At 39.4% G+C, this 19087-nt stretch overlaps 3 protein-coding genes across 4 annotated transcripts in view; 2 read left to right on the top strand and 1 right to left on the bottom strand.

Annotated features, from left to right (window-relative positions):
• The first annotated feature begins 290 nt into the window (after nt 1–290).
• Nucleotides 291–6238, top strand: zdhhc15b (zinc finger DHHC-type palmitoyltransferase 15b). Its single transcript, XM_020081560.2, has 11 exons — nt 291–496; nt 906–932; nt 1047–1141; nt 1230–1350; nt 1686–1755; nt 2069–2101; nt 2507–2627; nt 2824–2956; nt 3132–3258; nt 3506–3624; nt 4331–6238. Exons 1-11 carry the CDS (start codon nt 325–327, stop codon nt 4372–4374), a joined length of 1062 nt encoding a protein of 353 aa, XP_019937119.1. The 5' UTR covers nt 291–324; the 3' UTR covers nt 4375–6238.
• Nucleotides 6155–11926, bottom strand: uprt (uracil phosphoribosyltransferase (FUR1) homolog (S. cerevisiae)). Of its 2 annotated transcripts, XM_020081581.2 has the most exons (8): nt 11789–11926; nt 11344–11586; nt 10176–10218; nt 10024–10093; nt 9743–9805; nt 8173–8334; nt 7350–7448; nt 6155–6530 (listed from the first exon to the last, which is right to left on the bottom strand). In XM_020081581.2, the coding sequence occupies exons 2-8, from the start codon at nt 11583–11585 to the stop codon at nt 6424–6426; spliced, it is 786 nt and encodes a 261-aa protein (XP_019937140.1). In that variant the 5' UTR covers nt 11586; nt 11789–11926; the 3' UTR covers nt 6155–6423. The 2 variants fall into 2 exon arrangements, with proteins under 2 accessions (XP_019937140.1, XP_019937131.1); XM_020081572.2 differs by lacking the exon at nt 11789–11926 and having other exon boundaries at nt 11344–11647.
• Nucleotides 11909–19087, top strand: part of abcb7 (ATP-binding cassette, sub-family B (MDR/TAP), member 7) — a 23211-nt gene continuing 16032 nt past the window's right edge. The window contains exons 1-4 of the mRNA XM_020081547.2: nt 11909–12114; nt 14240–14323; nt 14406–14483; nt 15765–15884. Of these exons, the coding sequence (XP_019937106.1) occupies nt 11965–12114; nt 14240–14323; nt 14406–14483; nt 15765–15884 (432 nt within the window). The 5' untranslated portion in view covers nt 11909–11964. The remainder of the gene's footprint in view (nt 12115–14239; nt 14324–14405; nt 14484–15764; nt 15885–19087) is intronic.

Below are 19087 nucleotides of genomic sequence, written 5' to 3'. Positions count from 1 at the left end.
TTGTATCTGCACTTTACTAAAGTACAGTAACTGCTCACAATAGAGAATTCACATCTTATAGAAACACACATAATTGAATTGATTGAACAGGATTTTTCTTGTTTAATAATTGCATCACATTGTTGTCAATAAACCAAACTCTACAGTCAATACTTAATAAATAATATTATAATAATATATATAATGATAAATCCATAACATTAAAAGTCTTCTTGCTTTCACACTGTAATAAAATCACTCATAATAAATTACTCATCGTGTCCCACCAGGAGGGCGGTCTATTTGCGGTCAGTGCGGTGAATCGCTCCCAGAAGCGGCTGACGGATGAATCCCAGGCCTGGCAGTCGATGTCAGATGCGCGCGGCGGTGAGATGGAACATGGCTCTGTCCAGAGGTCTGAGATGCTGTCAGAGGGTTTTCTCCTGGATTCCTGTGCTTATCATCGCCTCCGTGGTGCTGTGGTCTTACTACGCCTACGTCTTTGAGCTTTGTCTGTGTAAGTGCGCGAAGCTGCGGGTGTCTGTTGGACGTTGTTGTGGTTTTACAGTGGACGCCGCATCTTGCCGCACAGCAGTGTTGACATACAACTACGTTGTAGACAGCGGGGGGCTAGCTAAGCAGGCGGAAGTGAAGTCCAGGGTGTGTGCTCGTAAATGCTTTATCGTGAGCTTTAGCTTTTTGAAAGTGACCCTATCGTCACCGCTGTTATGTCGGCGTTGACTGTTTATTCATAGAAAGGCCGGTTGTTTGGTTTCTGAGCCTTTAAATCTAGCTAGTCGTGTTAGCCACTAAATGTTGTTCTCTTTTGAATAAACTATTGTTAACAAAGACACATAGCTTCGCTGTATCTTGTCTCGGACATCTACCCCGTGCCTTTACCTTGTCATGTGCTTGGTTTCTTACAGTTACATTAACCAACACAGTGGAAAAAGGTGAGACACTCGCTATTTGTGCTTCAAGCTCAGAAGGAAGTTGACAACCAGTGAACTTTTATGCTGCAGTGACATATGTGTGCATGATTGTGACTGGTGTTTTATTGCTTGCAGTGGTCTATCTACTGGTATTTCATGTTTGCTTCGTGATGTTCTCCTGGACCTACTGGAAGTCCATCTTTACCCCTCCTGCTTCACCATGCAAAAAGGTAGCCTGGACTAAATGTGATTTAGCTGTTGAGCAGTGAGTAAAGTCTGTATGTGCTGTTTATCATGGTTAAATATTTGCTGCTCTAGTTCCAGCTCTCGTACTCGGACAAGCAACGATACGAGATGGAGGAGAGGCCGGACGCTCAGAAGCAAATCCTGGTTGAAATTGCTAAGAAACTGCCCATCTTCACCCGAGCGCAATCCGGAGGTAGACTATCCCGTCCAATGGTCTATATTTTACTGCCACATTATTCACTTTTCTGTCATATCTCCAAACCACTGGGGTCACAGGGCAGGTGCATTAGCAACAGTCTGTTATTTTGCACGTAATCTGTGTTCAATGAAAGCAAGTAGGAGAGAACAATTAGCTTTGTGTGAGTGTATGTGCCTGTGTCCCTGAGCATCCCCATCCAGAGTAATCAGTCAATGTATCTCTTTCATTAGCGCTGATTGCTAAGACCAAGATTGAGGCTGCAGGAAGTAAGTGGAGGGTAAGCTCAGCTCAAATGTCATTCTTTCAACTGACCATCCTCTTGTCTCCAGCTATCAGGTTCTGCGACCGCTGCCAGGTACTGAAGCCTGACCGCTGTCACCACTGCTCGGTTTGTGAAACGTAAGTCACCCTCTCCTCCCCAATCCACTTGCTGAGAGAGATTAGCCCAGGCAATGAGATATTTGTTGGCCAGGGACTTCTGTGATAATTAGAAGGTGTTGCTTTGCTCACATGCAATCTCTGAGAAAGAATATTCCTATTCCTTCCATCAATCAGAACAATCAGAGTGGTTTACCAAAAGGAATTAGCAGACACTGTAAAGATGGATCAGTTGAAAGTCAAAATGAAAGAAGAGATTTTTGATGTGCAAAATTGTATCGAGATATTAGTCCTTAGCATTTTTGAACCAGTGTTTAATGTTTTTCTTTTATAGATGCGTTCTGAAGATGGACCACCACTGTCCCTGGTAAGAACTGAGCCTGTATTTCTTTCTTATGATTAGAGCTGGGCAATATGACCCAAAATTATACCTAAACAAAAATGTTCATATCAGTTGATCATGATGTTTATCAAAATAAATGTCACATTTTAATATATATTAAGTTTAAAGACTGATTATTGCTCCTGGGTGAAGGTTGTGGGTTTAAGCTCTTTTTTATGATCAGAGAATGACAAATACTTTGAAAAAAATCTAAACATTTTAAAAATTGTTGCATAAACATTATATATATGATGTATTGGACTTTTGTTATATTGCTATGTATGAAAATTATAATGCGATAATTATTTATATTTTTGTATTGCTCAGCCCTAGTTAGGATATATTCATGTATTAACTTTGCTCTGACACCAAACTTAATTTGTCTTTCAGGGTTAACAACTGTGTGGGCTTTTCCAACTACAAGTTTTTCCTGCTCTTCCTCTCCTACTCCATGGTGTACTGTGTATTCATTGCAGCGACAGTCTTTCAGTATTTCCTCAAATTCTGGGGGGTGAGTGTCATTAGTCTCATGCTCAGCATCAGATAAAGCAATCATATGACACATTGTGGTTGTACATGATCACCACGATGGCACTTGCACAAGAACAGACAACAACTTCACACTCTGTCATGAGTTACACCCTTTTTATTTATTTTTTTAAAAACAACCATTTTCTCAAGTTTTTACTTGTGTGTCTCTCCTTCAGGGGGACTTGCCAAACAGGCCCGCAAAGTTCCATGTCCTCTTCCTAATGTTTGTGGCGCTCATGTTTTTCGTCAGTCTCATGTTTCTCTTTGGCTACCACTGTTGGTTGGTGGCCAAGAACAGATCAACTCTAGGTGAGGGTTAACATATTTACCTGAATTAAGGTCTTTAGATTCTGCTGAGTAAGTTGTTCACATGTGAATTATCTGCTGAAGCTCTCTTTTTGTTGTTTGTTCTTTGTAAAAGCAGATGAGGAGAATTGAAGCATTCAAACATAATGTGACCCACGGTTGTTTCTCCTTTTTCTAGAGGCCTTCTCAGCTCCAGTTTTTGTCAATGGACCAGACAGAAATGGTTTTAATGTCAGCATACGCAAAAACCTGCTGCAGGTATTTGGAGAGGATCGGAGACTGTGGTTCATCCCTGTCTTCACAAGGTGAGCTAAGATGCATAATCACCTGATTCTCCTTTCCCTTCTCATTTTTCATTTGGTATCCACTTGTACTTTAGACTTACTTTATGAGTGAACAGAAATATATAAAAATATCAGATAAAATAAAAAATGCCCATAATAATTAAAACCATCAAAACAGTGTTGGCACTAATGAACTAGATGTAGACTGAGGTGTTGGTCATAGCTGTTTAACTAACCTCCATATTCTTTTGCACAATGTACATGGCAGCCAAGGGAACGGCCACTACTTCCCCTTGAAGAATCGGAGTTCTGAATCCCAGAATCCCCTATTAGCTAGTGAGGACATGTGGGAGGAGTCAGATGATGGCTCTGAGGAAGTAAGCTTGGGTGAGTCACTTTAAATTTGCCATATCTTCTTCTTCCACACACTTGTTTTAATACCTGTAATACAAATACTTACTAAACACACGTTATTGCTCATTCAAGTCATAAGGTTGAACAGTATTTGCAATATCAACCAGGACGTGTGCCTGAACCAAATTTGTCAGTAGCATCTGAGTCTGAAGAGAGTTTGACCTCTGTAAATTTGACAGTTAAATGTTTTACTACAAGATATTATCCATTCAAAATATGGAAGATTGCTGAGCGGTCTTGACTCACCATAGACAGTATGAAACAAAATGCATTTCCTGATTAAACAAGTGCTGCCATGATTTTGATCGAGTAGAATCCAGATTAAATAATTCATCAAGCAAGAACGTGTAAATAATTGCTCTGTTTTTATATCATTGTACATTCTGTAGTGGTTTAGGATCTCTGATGATCGAAAACGGAAGACATGACTTTATCATTACCTGCTAAGATATTTGAACATGAAGAGTTTACTTCACTTATTAAGTGAATTGAATGTTCTACACTAGTCAAACCAAACATCTGCACAGTGAGCTGTGTAACAGTTAGCCTCGTTTAGACTCCAACAATAACATTCTGCTACCACCTGGTGGTTAACTACTAAATGAGCTGAATCAGTGACAAACAAGCTCTGAAAGAAAATAATCATTTACATGCTGAAATTTCTTGTGTCTCATTCCAGTTGATGACCAAGACCCCTCTGTTACCATAGAGATGGAGGAATAGTTATTCAACAAAAGGACGATTTACACTGGTACGGAGCATGTAGATATACAGTATATTGTGCACTGTACCACATGGTAAATGCATTCCAAATGATATGGATGCACAACACTGGAAAAAACAAAAATCTGACGAGGTCTAAATGAGTGGATAAAACTGTCCGTGGCCACTCGTACCTTGGTTATTTTGCAAAATGAAGAACAGAGGAACTCACTGGATGAATGGATCACCTCTGCTCTCCTGTCTGGAAACACATCAGTTTGATTCAGAGAAAAAAAAACATCTCGTCAAATATTACCTCGCATACAAGAAGGCATCTGTTGATCATCATAGGTTGTATATTTGCCTTTGTTCATCTCAAGGCTCCGGCCTCTGTTAATTAGGAAGCTTCTGTCCGACACTGTGATGTTTTATATGCCCCTGTTTCAGTGTTGAGCTGAGTTTACAGTGTTGTACCTTAGAGTTTGATCTGTGCAGGGACCTCACACCCTTGATGCTCCAGAGGTCTCTTGTTGTGACTTAGTTATCATATCTATACCAGTTTGGGTCTTGCGGAATAAAATGTTAATTGATTATCTTTTCAATGAACATAAACATATTAGAATACCTGACCTAACCTGCGCCTTATAACTATTTTTATTCCTGTGTTTTGGGAGTTTCTCTTCTCCTAAGAATGTATCCAGCTTCCTGCTCGTTAGTACATTGTGCCATTTTAGGCACCTATTTTCAGAATACATGTTTTTCATCATTAATAATTGAGTTGTGATCCCATTATCAATGTCTGATCACACCAGTGATGGTAATTAAAACACAACAATCTTATATCTGTTGCTTTATACATGAGTGTTGTTAAAAACATGATATTCACCACTAAATGCTAACTAAAAAAAAGTACAGAATTTTTATGTTGAAGTCTACGATGAACATAAAAACATACAAATCTTTTTCAAATAAAAATGTCATAATCTTATTTTCTAGTATATCAGTCATCCCTGTGTAAGATAACACTTCTATGTGGAGGCAAAGTGATGAGAAAGTAAAGTGAAAATAGTTTTAATCACACAGGGGAGGATATAGATTCTCCTGTTTTCTTTTTCTTAATTTTAATCTTTTTAAACATGCAGTTTACTGTACATATATAAATGATAACTGACACTCATCCACTGGCTGGCAGAGGTCAGTGATGTTCTGTTTTCTTTTTTACTCCCTGTGTTTATCTATTTGGAATATTTAATACCGTTGTAACAGATTCTTCTCATCAAGGCCATTGGGCTCATGGACATGACCACTGTACTCGGTTGACAACCATTTCTGTAAGTGAGTGAGTCGGGCCTTTATCAAACCTTGATGCTGTTTGATTTTTAATCTTTAACTGTGCTGGGTAAGCCAAATGAAATGCTGCTCATGTCTGAGAAATAGATTGAGTAAAACTGTTTGTCATTCTGTGCATGTGTAAAACATTAGGATGTGGCTGTTGAGTGCTTCATGTCGTCTTGTGTCTATTTATTGTTCTAATGTTCAGTTTTTTTTTCCTGTTTATTGATTCTGAACTGCTGCGGGCGGTGTCTGTTTATTTTGCTCTATCAATTGATACTTTTAAGCAATGTGCTTTAATCTGATAGTACGATATTTATCAAAAACAAAATGATAACATTATTTCCATTATGCAAACGTCAGTATTGCTTAAGCACACCTGGTCCCTTTTTGAATTGTCTTTGGAGTATGTGAATGTGGTACTTCCCCTTTTAAACACCTGAATCACCAGAAATACTGACACTGATTCTTTTTCTGTTCCGTTAACAAATATAAATTCTTTATTGATCCATCACTTGTTGTAACATGCAAAATAAAATGATCCAAGTTGAAATGTATTTTTCTTTTTTAATCATGAGTATACACCGCAAAAAAACAAGCAAAATAAATACAATCGCTATCAATTTTGTATCAATCTGGGAACTTTGAAGATCACGTTGCAGTATTTGGCACAACGAGGAGAACACGGGGAATATTTGAATAGATGTCAAAACCGGTCGCTGACCATGTTCCTCAGGTTTAGTCGGTGCCAAAATACCGCTGCCCAAAATGTGTCGGAGCCACTTGATGAACCTCTGTGGTCAAAATGGTGATGTCTGGGAACTCCTGGATTATAGATTTGGCTCCTAAAGGAATAATAAAGTAACATATGAGTTTTCAAACCATTACTACAATATGTAAGAATTAGTAATCGGTTGTTGAAATTGTAGGAAATTTAAAGAAACCTTCTATTGTTCGTCTTTTTTCTGAAAATGAGAAAATACTCATAATGGATGTCATGCTCATGTCTAAAGGATTTCTACCAGGTGACATTATTCTCTCAACATGCAAACACTGCAGTGACCACTAGGAGGCTTTTGATAGATACATATCTGAACACCTCATTTGTTCGATCTCAGTAAAGTCTGTGGGATTAATAAAATCAACAAACTTCATCCTCTTAAGAGAATAAAAGGACTTAGAAAACGTATGGTTACATGAACATCAGATTTCAATATGGTGTTAAAATGGAAAGTTGGTCTCGGTGGCAGTAATGGAAAGGTCAAGGGCTTAAAAATCCCTCTCTGGGAAACCATAAATATCCACATTAAATGTCATCGTATTCTCGTCTATAGTTAACAAAGAGACAACTACCAAAGTCCACAAATTACTACATAATATTACATTCAAATCATTAAAGAAGGATTTTCTCAGGAAAATGATTTTTATTTAAAAACAAAAGTAAAACTACAAGTGCACTCTGAGGGCGCATACCTCCACCTAACTTCCTGTTAAAGAAAGTGGATAAAAAAAACTCTGTAAGCTGTTTTTCTTTTTCTGGATCTGCTAAAAAAGATGAATGGGTTCTTCCTCGGGTAATGCTCAATGTAAGATAATGGGCATAAATAAAAGTTAATTGTTAGTTGATGAGCTGCAGTTGCAGTGTGTTGCTTGGGTTTGTTTACCATGAGGTGTGGAGAAGAGGCTGAGGAGGATAATGTGTCTGGGCTGAACTCCATGCTCTATCAACACCCTCACTGCTTCAATCACCGTGTTCCCTGTACCTGCAGACAGAGAAAATTCAAGGTTCGAAATTTGAATCACGTTCCACCTTTTATACTCGATAACTTGTCATTACATTTACACTAATAACAAAAAACTTTCAGACTCCTTTTACAATAGATTAGGTTAATGAAAAAAGGATTAAATGCAAAACTTTCCAAATTAAAAATCTGACTGCCTGCAACTGATGCATTATGTTAGCATCAGAAAAAATACACTTGTGTGCTGCTGGATCTGCCCATTAGTCTAGGCACTTGGCAGGCTTTCATTTCTGACCTTGTTAGCACACGTCACTGTAACCCATCATTCCATCATTCTGTCATTATAAAACACACCTTCAAACTGGCATGGTTGCAATCATATTCTTTCAGAAACCGAGAGCAGAAAAATACTGCTTTTTGACATTGGGAAGCCAGGGCTATTAGGATACTATTTTTGTTGGCTTTTATTATGCTATTCAGCAGCTTGGTGGCTATCTACCAGGCAGTGTATAATTTCCCCCATGAGAGCTATAATTATCAGAACATTGTGAATGGACCTCTATCATGTGGAAATGCAGAGTCGGTGTGAAGGTCAACTCAACGGCGATTTCTCAAAATGAATAAATACATGGAAATGTTTTTACATTTGCACAAAAATGGAGCTCTCTTGACATTTACAAGCAACTGAAGGAGATAAACTGGAGTCATCAGCAGGATAAACTGAGCGCAGCCCTCTGTTACTTACTGAGAATGGGATACATGAGCAGCACCTTTCTTCTGTACACATCTGGTGGGAACTTGGCATAGTAGACCTTGGCTTTCTGTGTCTCTTCATCGCTCTGGATGAGGATCTTGCCAATGCGGATGGAGCGGCAGCAGTCCCGAAGACCCTGCTCCATGGCCTCACCTGTGGGCAGACACAGAGAATACAACTGGGATCAAAATGTTGGCCATTCAAATATATATGTGTTGTTTGGATCAAATTATACAGTGACATTTTTTCATCAGAACTGATTTGACTCTGACTAGTCCCGTGGCAGTATGGTGGTAGTTTATGCCCAAAACCAGCCAGATAGGAATCAGGGTCAAAGATACTGTATGTTATCCTGATAATTGATCGATGGTACAGTTCTGTAAAACCCAATTAGAAATCCTGACATGATGCACATCAACCCATGTGGACATGTGGTAAGATGCCACGGCTGTCAGGACTTGAATAGAAAACAATACGTGCAAGTATTTTTTTAAAGATATTTTGGGGCACTATGGTCTCTGTTGATGTTGAACCAAACCTGTGGCTGCTGAAGAGGACTTACACCTCAGCACATGGGGCGTCTGATTAACCAGGTGAACTATGGGGCTCCTGTGCAAGTGTTTCAACTTGTATCATGTTGCCATTGTCAGGGATTTCAACATTGATACGCAAGCAGCACAGCCAGCCATTGGAAAAAAATACCCAGCTAACGCATCACAGGGCCTGCATATTTTAATGAGTTTGCCTTTCCGATTGCAAATGTAGTGAATCGTTGTGAAGGAGAAGGCTTCTTGTGTGTTTTAGCCAACAGAGTCTATAAATAGATAAGATAAGATAATCCTTCATTAGTTCCACTAAGGGGATATTTGTCGTAAAGGGGAGAGTAAAAATAGAAACTCAGTAAAGGTAGAAAATAATGAAACATATAATAGAAACACAATGAAATATAATAAAACATTTAAATTACATATGCAATTTAGAACAAATACAGTGTAAAAGGATTGCGATTATGTGATACTGAGATACTAGAACATGGGTATTGGACAGTTAGGTTAGTTAGACCTGAGTGAGTTTGTTGTGTAGTTCCAGAATAAATAAAAAAATATGTATTATTTATTATTATTTCAGAATCATTAGACATTATTTTATTTATTCATTGGCCTGAGACCTTGACAGCATTGACTATTTGAGTTAGTTTGTTTTGTAGTGAAGTCTACATTGATTTTTTTTTTTTATATTTATTTGCTATTTGCTAATCACTGAAGACATCTATCCTCTCTCTTCCCTGCAGTTCCTTCCCCTACCACAGAATTGTATGGGTCTTATTCCCCATGTAACATGCTTCTGTTATATCACTTAGTATTCTAATAATCTATAAGTTTCACTGAGATAAAAGATCTGACTGCTGATAAAAAGTATTTAAGTGTCAGCGCTCACAATAGCCAAGTCTTGTGATTAAGTGCAGAGCCGAATGTACAGCATGACTATACAGTTGGTATAAATCACATATGCATGGAGATAGACTTTATTATACCCTTATAGAAGAAACGGTTTAACTCACCACTCCTCATTATGCTGACTCCACAGTTGCCTCTTTCAAACTTGACACCTTCATACTTGTACCCTGTGGGGAAAAATACAGTTCACAAACGTCGCTGTTCTGAACAAGACCACTCAGTCATAGAAAATGCTGAAGGTAGACTGCTTAATGGTTGCAGACCTGCATTTATGTATCCATTTACATTATTGCATTCAGTCTGCTCTGTCAAGAATGGTTCAGAAGAACCAGATTCTGAGTCCAACCTTTAAACCACTGACTTGTTGTTAGAGGGACATCCTCACCTGTGGGTGTGGTCACAGTGCACTCTGAGTAGGGGAGCTGATTCAAGCCCTCTTCAACTACCAGTCTGATCTGTTGAAAAAAAAAAGCGAGAAGCTTATTATAAATGTATAAATACATATTTACACTGTGAAGTAATGAAGAGTGATCTTACCAGACGGTCGGCACAAAACACGAAATCTCCTCTGCTGGTTGTCCTGAAAATACAATTATTAGCATGATAATATCAGTTTAGGATACTGACCAACATTGAACATGGCTCCAATACTATAGATCTCATTTCTCTCTTAATTTAAAATCTTTACCGTACAGTGGGGAACTAACTAAGCCTTTAATTTTAATATCCTAATGCACTGATGTATAATAGAAATACTCATTGAATGTGGCAGGGGCATCAGACTGATATTTATGAGTGTGTGCAATTCTGTGCAGAGCCAAATAAAATGAATTTAAATGTGGTTTCATAAGGGGACTGTCCTTGTCGGGTGTATGCACTCTACTGAGGGCCATTAGTCAAATTTACTTTACCCTTATTTTGTCCAAACGTTTTGACTGTATCACAATGCTGATAGTTCGCTAGTTTACACTTCCCGTTGTATCAGGTCTTTGTTTTAGATATGTTGTGCTCTTACAATCAAATATTAAAACCCATCACATGTAAATGTCAAAATTCAGCCGGATGAATCTGGCATTTTTGCAAACCCTGCAGCTTCCCCTGGAAACTGAAAGAGGAAGAAAAGAGTTTCTGTGGGTTCGACCACTGTTGGTCTGCAGAGTGTGAGCTTATAGTAAAGTAGGTGTTATTGTTAATCAGTCAATACCCTGAATGATCTGTGCTGTTGAATCATTAGGCAGCGATGACGCATCAGAGTGATCATGGTGAGACTGGTGCATCATGACTTCACCCAACATAAATTTAACTCTAGAAGACCTTCTACTATACAGTTATATGAGATCTGACTTAATGACACTTAAGTTGTTTTTAAGCTTGAATGTTTTCTTCAATTTTAACTTTGTTTATCTTTTAATTACATGCTTCCTAAAATAAACCTAGATTATATGATTCGTTTGGCTTTTGTGACTAGTTGAGGGAAGTATACAGTTATTAATTTTTCTTCTGCTTAACCATCATATTCATATTGAGGATCTTTTTTGTAGAGACCATAAACTCACAGATAAGATTCACATCTCTACATGAGCACTTTGAAGATTGGACTTCAAACCGAACTGCTGAACTGATTTCTGAACAGATAGCAACACTTTGAATGCGCACACGTGACTTGTTGTGGTCTCGATGTGAGCTTGGAAGATTGGGGACTCACTTGTCTCTGATTATTGTCTGTAATTCTCGGATCTGGTCGTTGAGAGGGAGCAGTTTGAGCTGAGGTCCCAGGTTTTCCTGACTGTGCGGTTCGGTGACATCGCCGGGCTCAGCGCCGCTCGGCACCGCGGGGACACTGCTGCTGCTGTTGCTGTTGTTGTTGTTGTTAGCGAACCGGACCTGCTTCACCGGGTGGTCCTGGCCACTGGTGACACTGTTCATTGGCTGGTTGTGGCACGGCATCCTGCAAAGGAGATCAGCGAGGCTGAGAGGGCCCAGACAGCTTTTCCTGACCGAGCGACCCACTTACCAACACTTTATCTGACAAAGACGAGCGGCCACACAACGTGTTCAGACTTTAGCTCTGACCCTTGTTTTACAGTGAGATGTATCCGGCTCACGCTAACAACACTCGGACACTGGCCATAAGTAGCACACTCACTAACCTCCAGACACCCAGCGACGTCGTGTTAAACCACACCAGCTCTAGATCCCCCCCCCCCTGGAGTGGAGCAGCTACTAGCCTGCTAGCTTGCTAGCCTTGAAAGTGACAGCCCATTGGTGACGTCCCGGATGTGACGTAGCCGGCGTGCTGACTTACCGCCTTCCTCCTTCGTCCAACATGGCGCCGATGTTGGCATCGCTGAAATGCGGCTTTCACTTCCAAAGACGAAAACTTGCGCTTCTCCTTCGACAGACGAGCTCGTACCACGTTTGGAATAAAAGCAGCAGCGTGAAGGGCACCGAGCACAAGCACCACAGCGGCTGCGCGGTGAGTGGAGGGCCGCTGGGAGGCGGGTTGTCCGGAGAGGACACGGTGTTTTTGGGGGGCGACCATAGGCGACACAGTCACCACGCAAGGGCAGAGATGGGACAGTAGTGGAAACTAACTTTGAGAGAAGTTCTGTGTTGTGCTTCTGTCACAGTCTGTCGTCTGTTCGCAAGAGGGGCTGTGAGGTGGAATGTGAGGACAGTGTCAGTGGAGTTAGCCGGGACTGTTAGCATGTCACCTCGCTATAATGGTACCTGGTAGCGTTGTTTGGGTAAACCTCGCTACAAGGGTTCGACGACATAACGTACGATGACACGATCTGTTTTTAACGTATGACGTCATGTCAAGTGATTGTTGTTCGTGTCAGAGCTCCTGGGAGAGTTTCCCATGTTCATGTGAGTGGTCCCAGTCACGTGTGGACTGAGGGGGTCAGGGATGTTAGATAAGTGACAGACACCGAGGAGCCAATATCACTGCTGATGTAACTCGTCACGCGATCACTGATTATTGATTGTTCAACAAACACTCGTTTCCTGTTTTTTAGGCACATTTAGCCCAAAAATATATGACATCGTGCTTCGGCCAACTCCAAAATGTTCACTGTTTGTTGAAACTATTTTCATATGGTGCAGATTTACCTTCACGTTCATTATGAAGACTGTTATATCTAAATAAAACATTTCGTATAATTATCAAAATAGATGAAGCAACATTATTTTCTTCATGTCTAGAAACTCAAGACTGATTTCTGCTTCTGAGTGAAGGTTGTGGTTTTAACAACAAATGTTTGCAAAACAGAAAAAACACTGAGTTGAATCAGTGATGTCTTATAACTTATTCCCATAATCATTATATTAATATATAGTGAACATTTGTGATATTGCCGTTGATGAAATTTTGTTGCAATAATAATTGATGTAAATTTATTGCCCAGGTGAACTGAGGTGAACTTTGTAAACGGGCAACTCTCTTATACAGTTACATTAACTAAAGTTATAAACAACTGAGGCGACCGACCGAAAAATTATCTGCAACTATTTTAATAATTGATTAATAATTTCTGTACATTTTCTACTGAAATACTGATAATATCCCACATTGTGTAATTCCAGTCTTTGAGGTGTTATGTTTTGCTTTTTTGTCACATATCATTGTTAAATAGTATTTTTGTGTAGTTGAGATTTGATGCTCCAAAGCTGTACTGAGTAATTGATAAATTTTACCCAATTTTATGTGTTTTTGAAGTCTTACTACAAATGTAGCTGCTGTGCAAGTTAAGTTTCGGTCCTGCATGCTTATCTTTAACCGTCCATGGTGTATTATCAAGCAGCAGCAGTTTGGAGTTGTTTTTGTCATTCATAAACAGTGACAGAGATGAAATAGGTTTTTCAGAGCTTCACAAAATATGGTAACAACCACAAGCTTTGGAAATATTTTTGAAATTTGTGAAATGTTGTGACCTTCTGTTGCCTGCTCTGATTTAATGTGGGTTAAAGTTAATTATGTTGATCACATACTCATCTTCTGCTCTGCTCATATGTTTGTGCAGTACGTCGCTAACCTTTGCATGAACTTTGAACTGTGACTTTGGTGACATTTAACTGTAATGACGTCTTCAAATGCTCTTAGAGAAGAAACATTTGACTTTGTTTGCATCTGAATCAAATGCTTTTATTGTGTATTTGACCTTTTGGTATATTATCTGTTAATTCTGATCTTTCAGTTGGGTTTAAGTGTTTGTGATTTTTATAACACATTCATTAGAGCACATCCCTCTGCCAAGGCACCTGTTTAATTCAAGCTGCACTGAATAGCACAAACTCACAGATATGAGTAGCCTAAATATCCCTGTTTTTTTTCATCAAGATTCATGAATTATTTCCTGAGAAATTGTTGAAAATGTAAAAAAATGCACTGTTTCTCAATGTTAAGAAACGAAAATCTTGATTCCCCCTCCAACACCTAGTCGGTTCTTTCTTTACCCATCACCCACTCAGTCACCAAGTTTCATGGAAATTTGTTCAGAAAAACAAAGACATAGACATGGGAGAAAAATGTACTTTCTTGGTGGAGGTAAAAATTGCAGTAGAAACTTCAGTTAAATGAACCATCTCCTGTGTTTCAGCTGAGTTCCCCCCTACACTCACGAACAGCGACATGGAACACAAACAGAAGCGAAAACAGTCGTCGGATTTTGGAGGCAGCAAAAGTAAGTATTTGTGAGGATGATTGTGAATCAGTGTTTGTTATTAAAATCCAGCCAAGAATAACATGGTATGTTGTTTGCACAGCATTTGCAGGTGACTGAGAAACGGACATGTTGGCATGGAAATGCGGGGGGAGGGCTGAATGCTGATCCAAAAAATGTGGTGAGAACATATCCTCTTTTAGGATTAGATTATTGAAAATGACTTTGATGAAATGATTTTTTGGGAGTTGTTCTTCACATGCACACTTAAATTAAGAGCACATATGAACTGAAAATAACGCAGTGGACACGACAGTGGATTTGAAGTATTATGAAAATTTCAAAAATGCTGACAAATGTTATTCTCAAGATTCCAAAGCTAAAAGAGGTGTCTTTCCATGTTGAGCAATCCGGTGTTTTTCAGTCTTGGGTTTAGGGAGTTATCTGGGAAGTTTGTTCTGCTGAAGGAAATATATAAGATATATAAGGCTGATATATATCTGTGTACAGTATGTATTCATATATTCTCATTAAAGAATTTTGTAGGGTTGAAGTGCTTTATAATGTCTCAATGACTGTCTCATGGCAGAAGTTTTAGACCTCGATTTAACACCAATTATGTTCTTTGATAAGATTAGTCTGTCTACACATAATGAACAACTTTAACTTTAAAAGGCAACATTTGCTATTTTTACAAATTAACAACTGAAATCTCTTATTCACATTCTTAAGAGTATTAAGCGTTTTTCTTTAAAAGCTGCATCAGACTTAAAATAAACTATCACTGAGTAAGACAGCCTTTTTTATTTATTAACTGGCCTTCAACACATATGGTACATAAACCTTCAGTGGTTCACTCAGCTGCTAATGTTTGTCTTCTCTTTGCAGTGAAATGCTTAGCTTGATTGTCTGTGGTTAAAGGCAGGTTTTGGGCACAGTTTCACAGTTATATGATAAGAGGTGCTGCCTTATAGCAGTGCTGTAACATGATGCCACCATATTGTGTGGATTAGAGTAATTACTGCATATTCGTTGGCCTGTGCAGAGTCCCCATGGCAGGTGTGCGGTAGAGTTTGGGTAAACAGCCATGTTGGCACCATTGGGCTCTCAACCTCAGCTGAGATGACAGCTCAGGTGTCTCTCAGGACTTGTAGTGTCACTCTGGATACCCATGTCCACCTGGAGTCTGCTGTCGTAGCTTCTCCTGGATCCCCCCGAGGGAATCTCATTGACATTTGATGTACCAGGTGTCTGCCCAGAGAGCCATGTTTAGGTGATTGCAACTGTCACGCTGAACACAAAATGCAAGTTAGTTGTGATAATTAGTGAACATAAGGAAGGTTAGAAAATAAACATTAGAGTAAATAGCCTCCTGATCTCTGCTTTACAGGACAAATGAGTGGATCAAACTTGGGGGACTATGATCTCATCACATACTAGTCTTTTGTTTTCTTCTCTACAGCTGAAGGAGGTGAATTCAGCCAAGATCCTGTCGGCAATGTTCTCTTATGTGTGGCCAAAGGACAGACCTGACCTGCGGGCCCGTGTTGCCATTTCTCTGGGCCTGCTCGTTGGAACCAAGGTAAGGTTATCGTCAGCAACATGGGTATCAGAGATGTACTTTCCTTTTGTACTTCTTTGTTGGTTTTTGTTGTATAATGTCAATCTGCTACTCCAATCAGTGCTAAGTAGTTTTATTCATCCATATCCTGTAGGGCTGTCAACGAATATTCTAAATTTGAATATATATTCGAATATTTAAAAAAAACGAATATTCGATTGTGAAAATTAATATTCGACTTTGGAAAAAAAACACATCAGCGGCTGTTTTGTGAGTGGGCGCACTGCATGACAGGTCAGGCCACAGGAGTTGCACTTGGACAGCGTCACTCACTGCTGGTGAAAGTGAGATGCGACCACGGTTTCCAAGCGGGTGGATACAAATTTGGGCTGTTTTCGGATTGGTTCGGCGGGGTTTTGTAGCCGAAACACGGGCACTTCAGATCCTTCTTCCTGCGACCCGCTGTTCAGCAGGCAGCAGTCTCACTCACTCACTCACTCACTCACTCACTCACTCACTCACATACACACACACTACAGCTCTGGCTGACGTGCCCCCTAAACCTGCAACATACACTCCCACTACCTTCAGCTCACCTCACCCACAGAGACCTGTTATTACCTTTACAGACTATGGTTATTACCGACCGTTATTAACAGATTGTTTATTTAAATCAGTATGCGCATTGTACATAGAGAGAGAGAGAGGGGCGAGAGACGGAGCGGTCTTTTTTTTATGGGAACTGAGAGAAAAAATACCTATACAATTAGTTATGCCTCGTATTAGTTTGTCCTCCTGTTATTGACATAATGCACATTGCGCATGTGTTTTTTTAAAGCAAATATTCGAACGTCATTTTGGAGCAATTTTGACAGCCCTAATATCCTGCAGTTGCAGATATTGAAATTTTTAGTCCAGCCACTTAACACTGAAGATGACCTTGGTTTATATTTATATTTTTTTAACACTTCTGCTGTTTTACCTTCACACTGAAATAAAAAATAATTGCAGTCAATGTTGTCTTTGATTACATAAGACTCAAATTTCCAAATACAACTTGGTAAAACCGAAAAAACTTAGTTGGACTCAAATTCTCTTCTCTGTTTCTTTGAGCTACATCATAATGTGTAAATAAGGACAAGAGGAATACTGCAAATACTCATAACACAATAATAGCACTGATCTGAATGATGTAAAATGAATAGTAAAGCAGAAAGAAATCACAACCCCCCCCACCCATAATACCATATTGCTCACATCTGTGTTTATGACGTTGATGATGGTTGATGGTTTTGACAGTGTTACAGAAATGTGGACAATGTGTGAAATTATTGTAGACAGTGCAGTTATTATCTCCAGCATTTGTGATGTGATGCATAATGGAAGAAGTTTTCATGAATTTTTCCATGCGAAGAGATGTCGTGCAGTCAGGTAAACAACACACACAGTCATAATAAGAATAATAGATTGTCGAAGTGGCTGCCGAGGTTATGGAAATAAATTCACAACCCTCATCTTCTTTTTTAGCTTTAGTATTTTGTTAGTCCTTAGTGTCAAGAACAAAGAAAGAATATGAGGGTTCTCCATCGAAGTCTGAGGTTTGAAATTTGTCCAATAATTCCAGAGATCTCTGTCTGTCTTGGCGCTCGCATATCTCGAGAGGTGTTCATCTTCTCTTCACACACTTATTGGAAGTCGCTTTGGATGAAAGCATCAGCTAAATGATATGTAATGTAATGTAATGGACATGCAATGTGTTCAGTATCAGTAAACGTGTAAGAAAAATCTGTAGAATTTTATTTGAAGTAAATTCCAACCACAGTTAAGTAGTGTTGCATTTTCTCAAGCAGCATGACTGCTCACTATAATTATACTGTGTCAAAAACACTGTGCATTAAAAACAGATACTATTTTTTTTAATAATGAACTGCCAGCATCAATCAGTGCATAATGTATCTCCTCTTCCTTTGTTGATGGTCTCAAATTTACACCCTGGAAAACAATCATACTCTCTCAGCTCCTCAATAAGCATGTCCTGCTGCCCTCAGCATGGCTCCCTCTAGTGTATTTCTACCATTTTCCTGCTTGGCTGTGGTAAGACTCAATTTCTCCAGTTTGCCTGTTTGAGACAAAGCCACCAGCGGTGTAGAGGCAATTTTTAAATCAGCTAAATAATTATGTGGTTTGCAGCGCATCACCCCTCCGCACTCCACATTATCAGTGACATTTTCATTCCAAATAACTGATTATGTAGAAGCTCTTGTTTTTGTTGGCCTCAAACGTTGCCCTCTCCGTCGGTGTGTCATGCTATAGGATGAAGCTAATTCATGACAGCGTGGAGCCTCTTCTCCATTACTTGACACAATATCTCTCCTATGAGAAGACATATCTCTAGGTACAGATTGGCATGGTGTCGATTTAATCTGTGGTGTTGAACGGTAATGGATTAAAATAGAGCACATCCAACCTTATTGTGTGATAGTGGTAAAATTGAGGTATTGAGTTGTTGTTTTTTGCCATGCTCCGTTGTCTTGGTAGCAAAGTGGCAGGAGTTTTTTCCTCTTGAAGGGTTCCTATTGTTTGTCCATTGTATAATACCCATGTGTATAGAGCAAGATCCCTGGAGATGTTGCCTCTGCAGTACTGGTAACTGGTGCATTATTCGGTGCCTTTTTATACAGTCCTAGCAAGGTCGACGTGCTTTCCCTGAACTCTTGTTTTTATCTAATTATTTCAACTGTTTTTGTCAGAATTATATCCTGCAGAATTTGACAGGGATAATGGAACAAAAAGAAAAGTTTAAAAAAAAAAGCTCTCCCGTGTGTAAGGGGTTGAGAGGTTCAGATGAAATGGGTTTCAGATGAAAATGCTTTGGTGTGCTGCTGTGTTCTCTGGCTGCCCTAATGCACTGCAGACTGCCTATCCTGAGTCACACAGCTGTCCCTGTGCTTTTAATTAGCCCTAATAACCATTTCAATTCCATTAGCAGGAAGCACCAGCAGAGCTAGTCGGGAAGAATCAGCACTTGCACAGCATACCATACATTTAGGCAGTGAATCCTACACAACCTATTCAGGTGCATTCCAGGATCCGTATGAATGCATATATGTGCAGAACATACATGCACATACATAATGTAATGTACAGAGGACTAATGGCAAAAAATGGCTCTGGACTATATTTAGCATGTATCTATCTAAGGGGCTATTTGGAACTATTTGCCC

The sequence above is a fragment of the Paralichthys olivaceus genome, chromosome 9 (assembly GCF_024713975.1).
Source record: "Paralichthys olivaceus isolate ysfri-2021 chromosome 9, ASM2471397v2, whole genome shotgun sequence".
Lineage (NCBI taxonomy): Eukaryota > Metazoa > Chordata > Actinopteri > Pleuronectiformes > Paralichthyidae > Paralichthys > Paralichthys olivaceus.
Note: the sequence above shows the minus strand (reverse complement) of the source record. Positions and strands in the feature narration are given on the sequence as shown.

Coding starts and splice junctions, on each gene's coding strand:
- zdhhc15b (XM_020081560.2), top strand. CDS start 325: ATGAATCCCAGGCCTGGCAGTCGATGTCAGATGCGCGCGGCGGTGAGA. Junction 933..1,046: donor AACCAACACAGTGGAAAAAG/GTGAGACACTCG, acceptor TATTGCTTGCAG/TGGTCTATCTACTGGTATTT. Junction 1,142..1,229: donor CTGCTTCACCATGCAAAAAG/GTAGCCTGGACT, acceptor TTGCTGCTCTAG/TTCCAGCTCTCGTACTCGGA.
- uprt (XM_020081581.2), bottom strand. CDS start 11,585: ATGCCGTGCCACAACCAGCCAATGAACAGTGTCACCAGTGGCCAGGAC. Junction 9,806..10,023: donor CACTGTGACCACACCCACAG/GTGAGGATGTCC, acceptor TTTTCCCCACAG/GGTACAAGTATGAAGGTGTC. Junction 8,335..9,742: donor AGTCAGCATAATGAGGAGTG/GTGAGTTAAACC, acceptor GTCTGCCCACAG/GTGAGGCCATGGAGCAGGGT.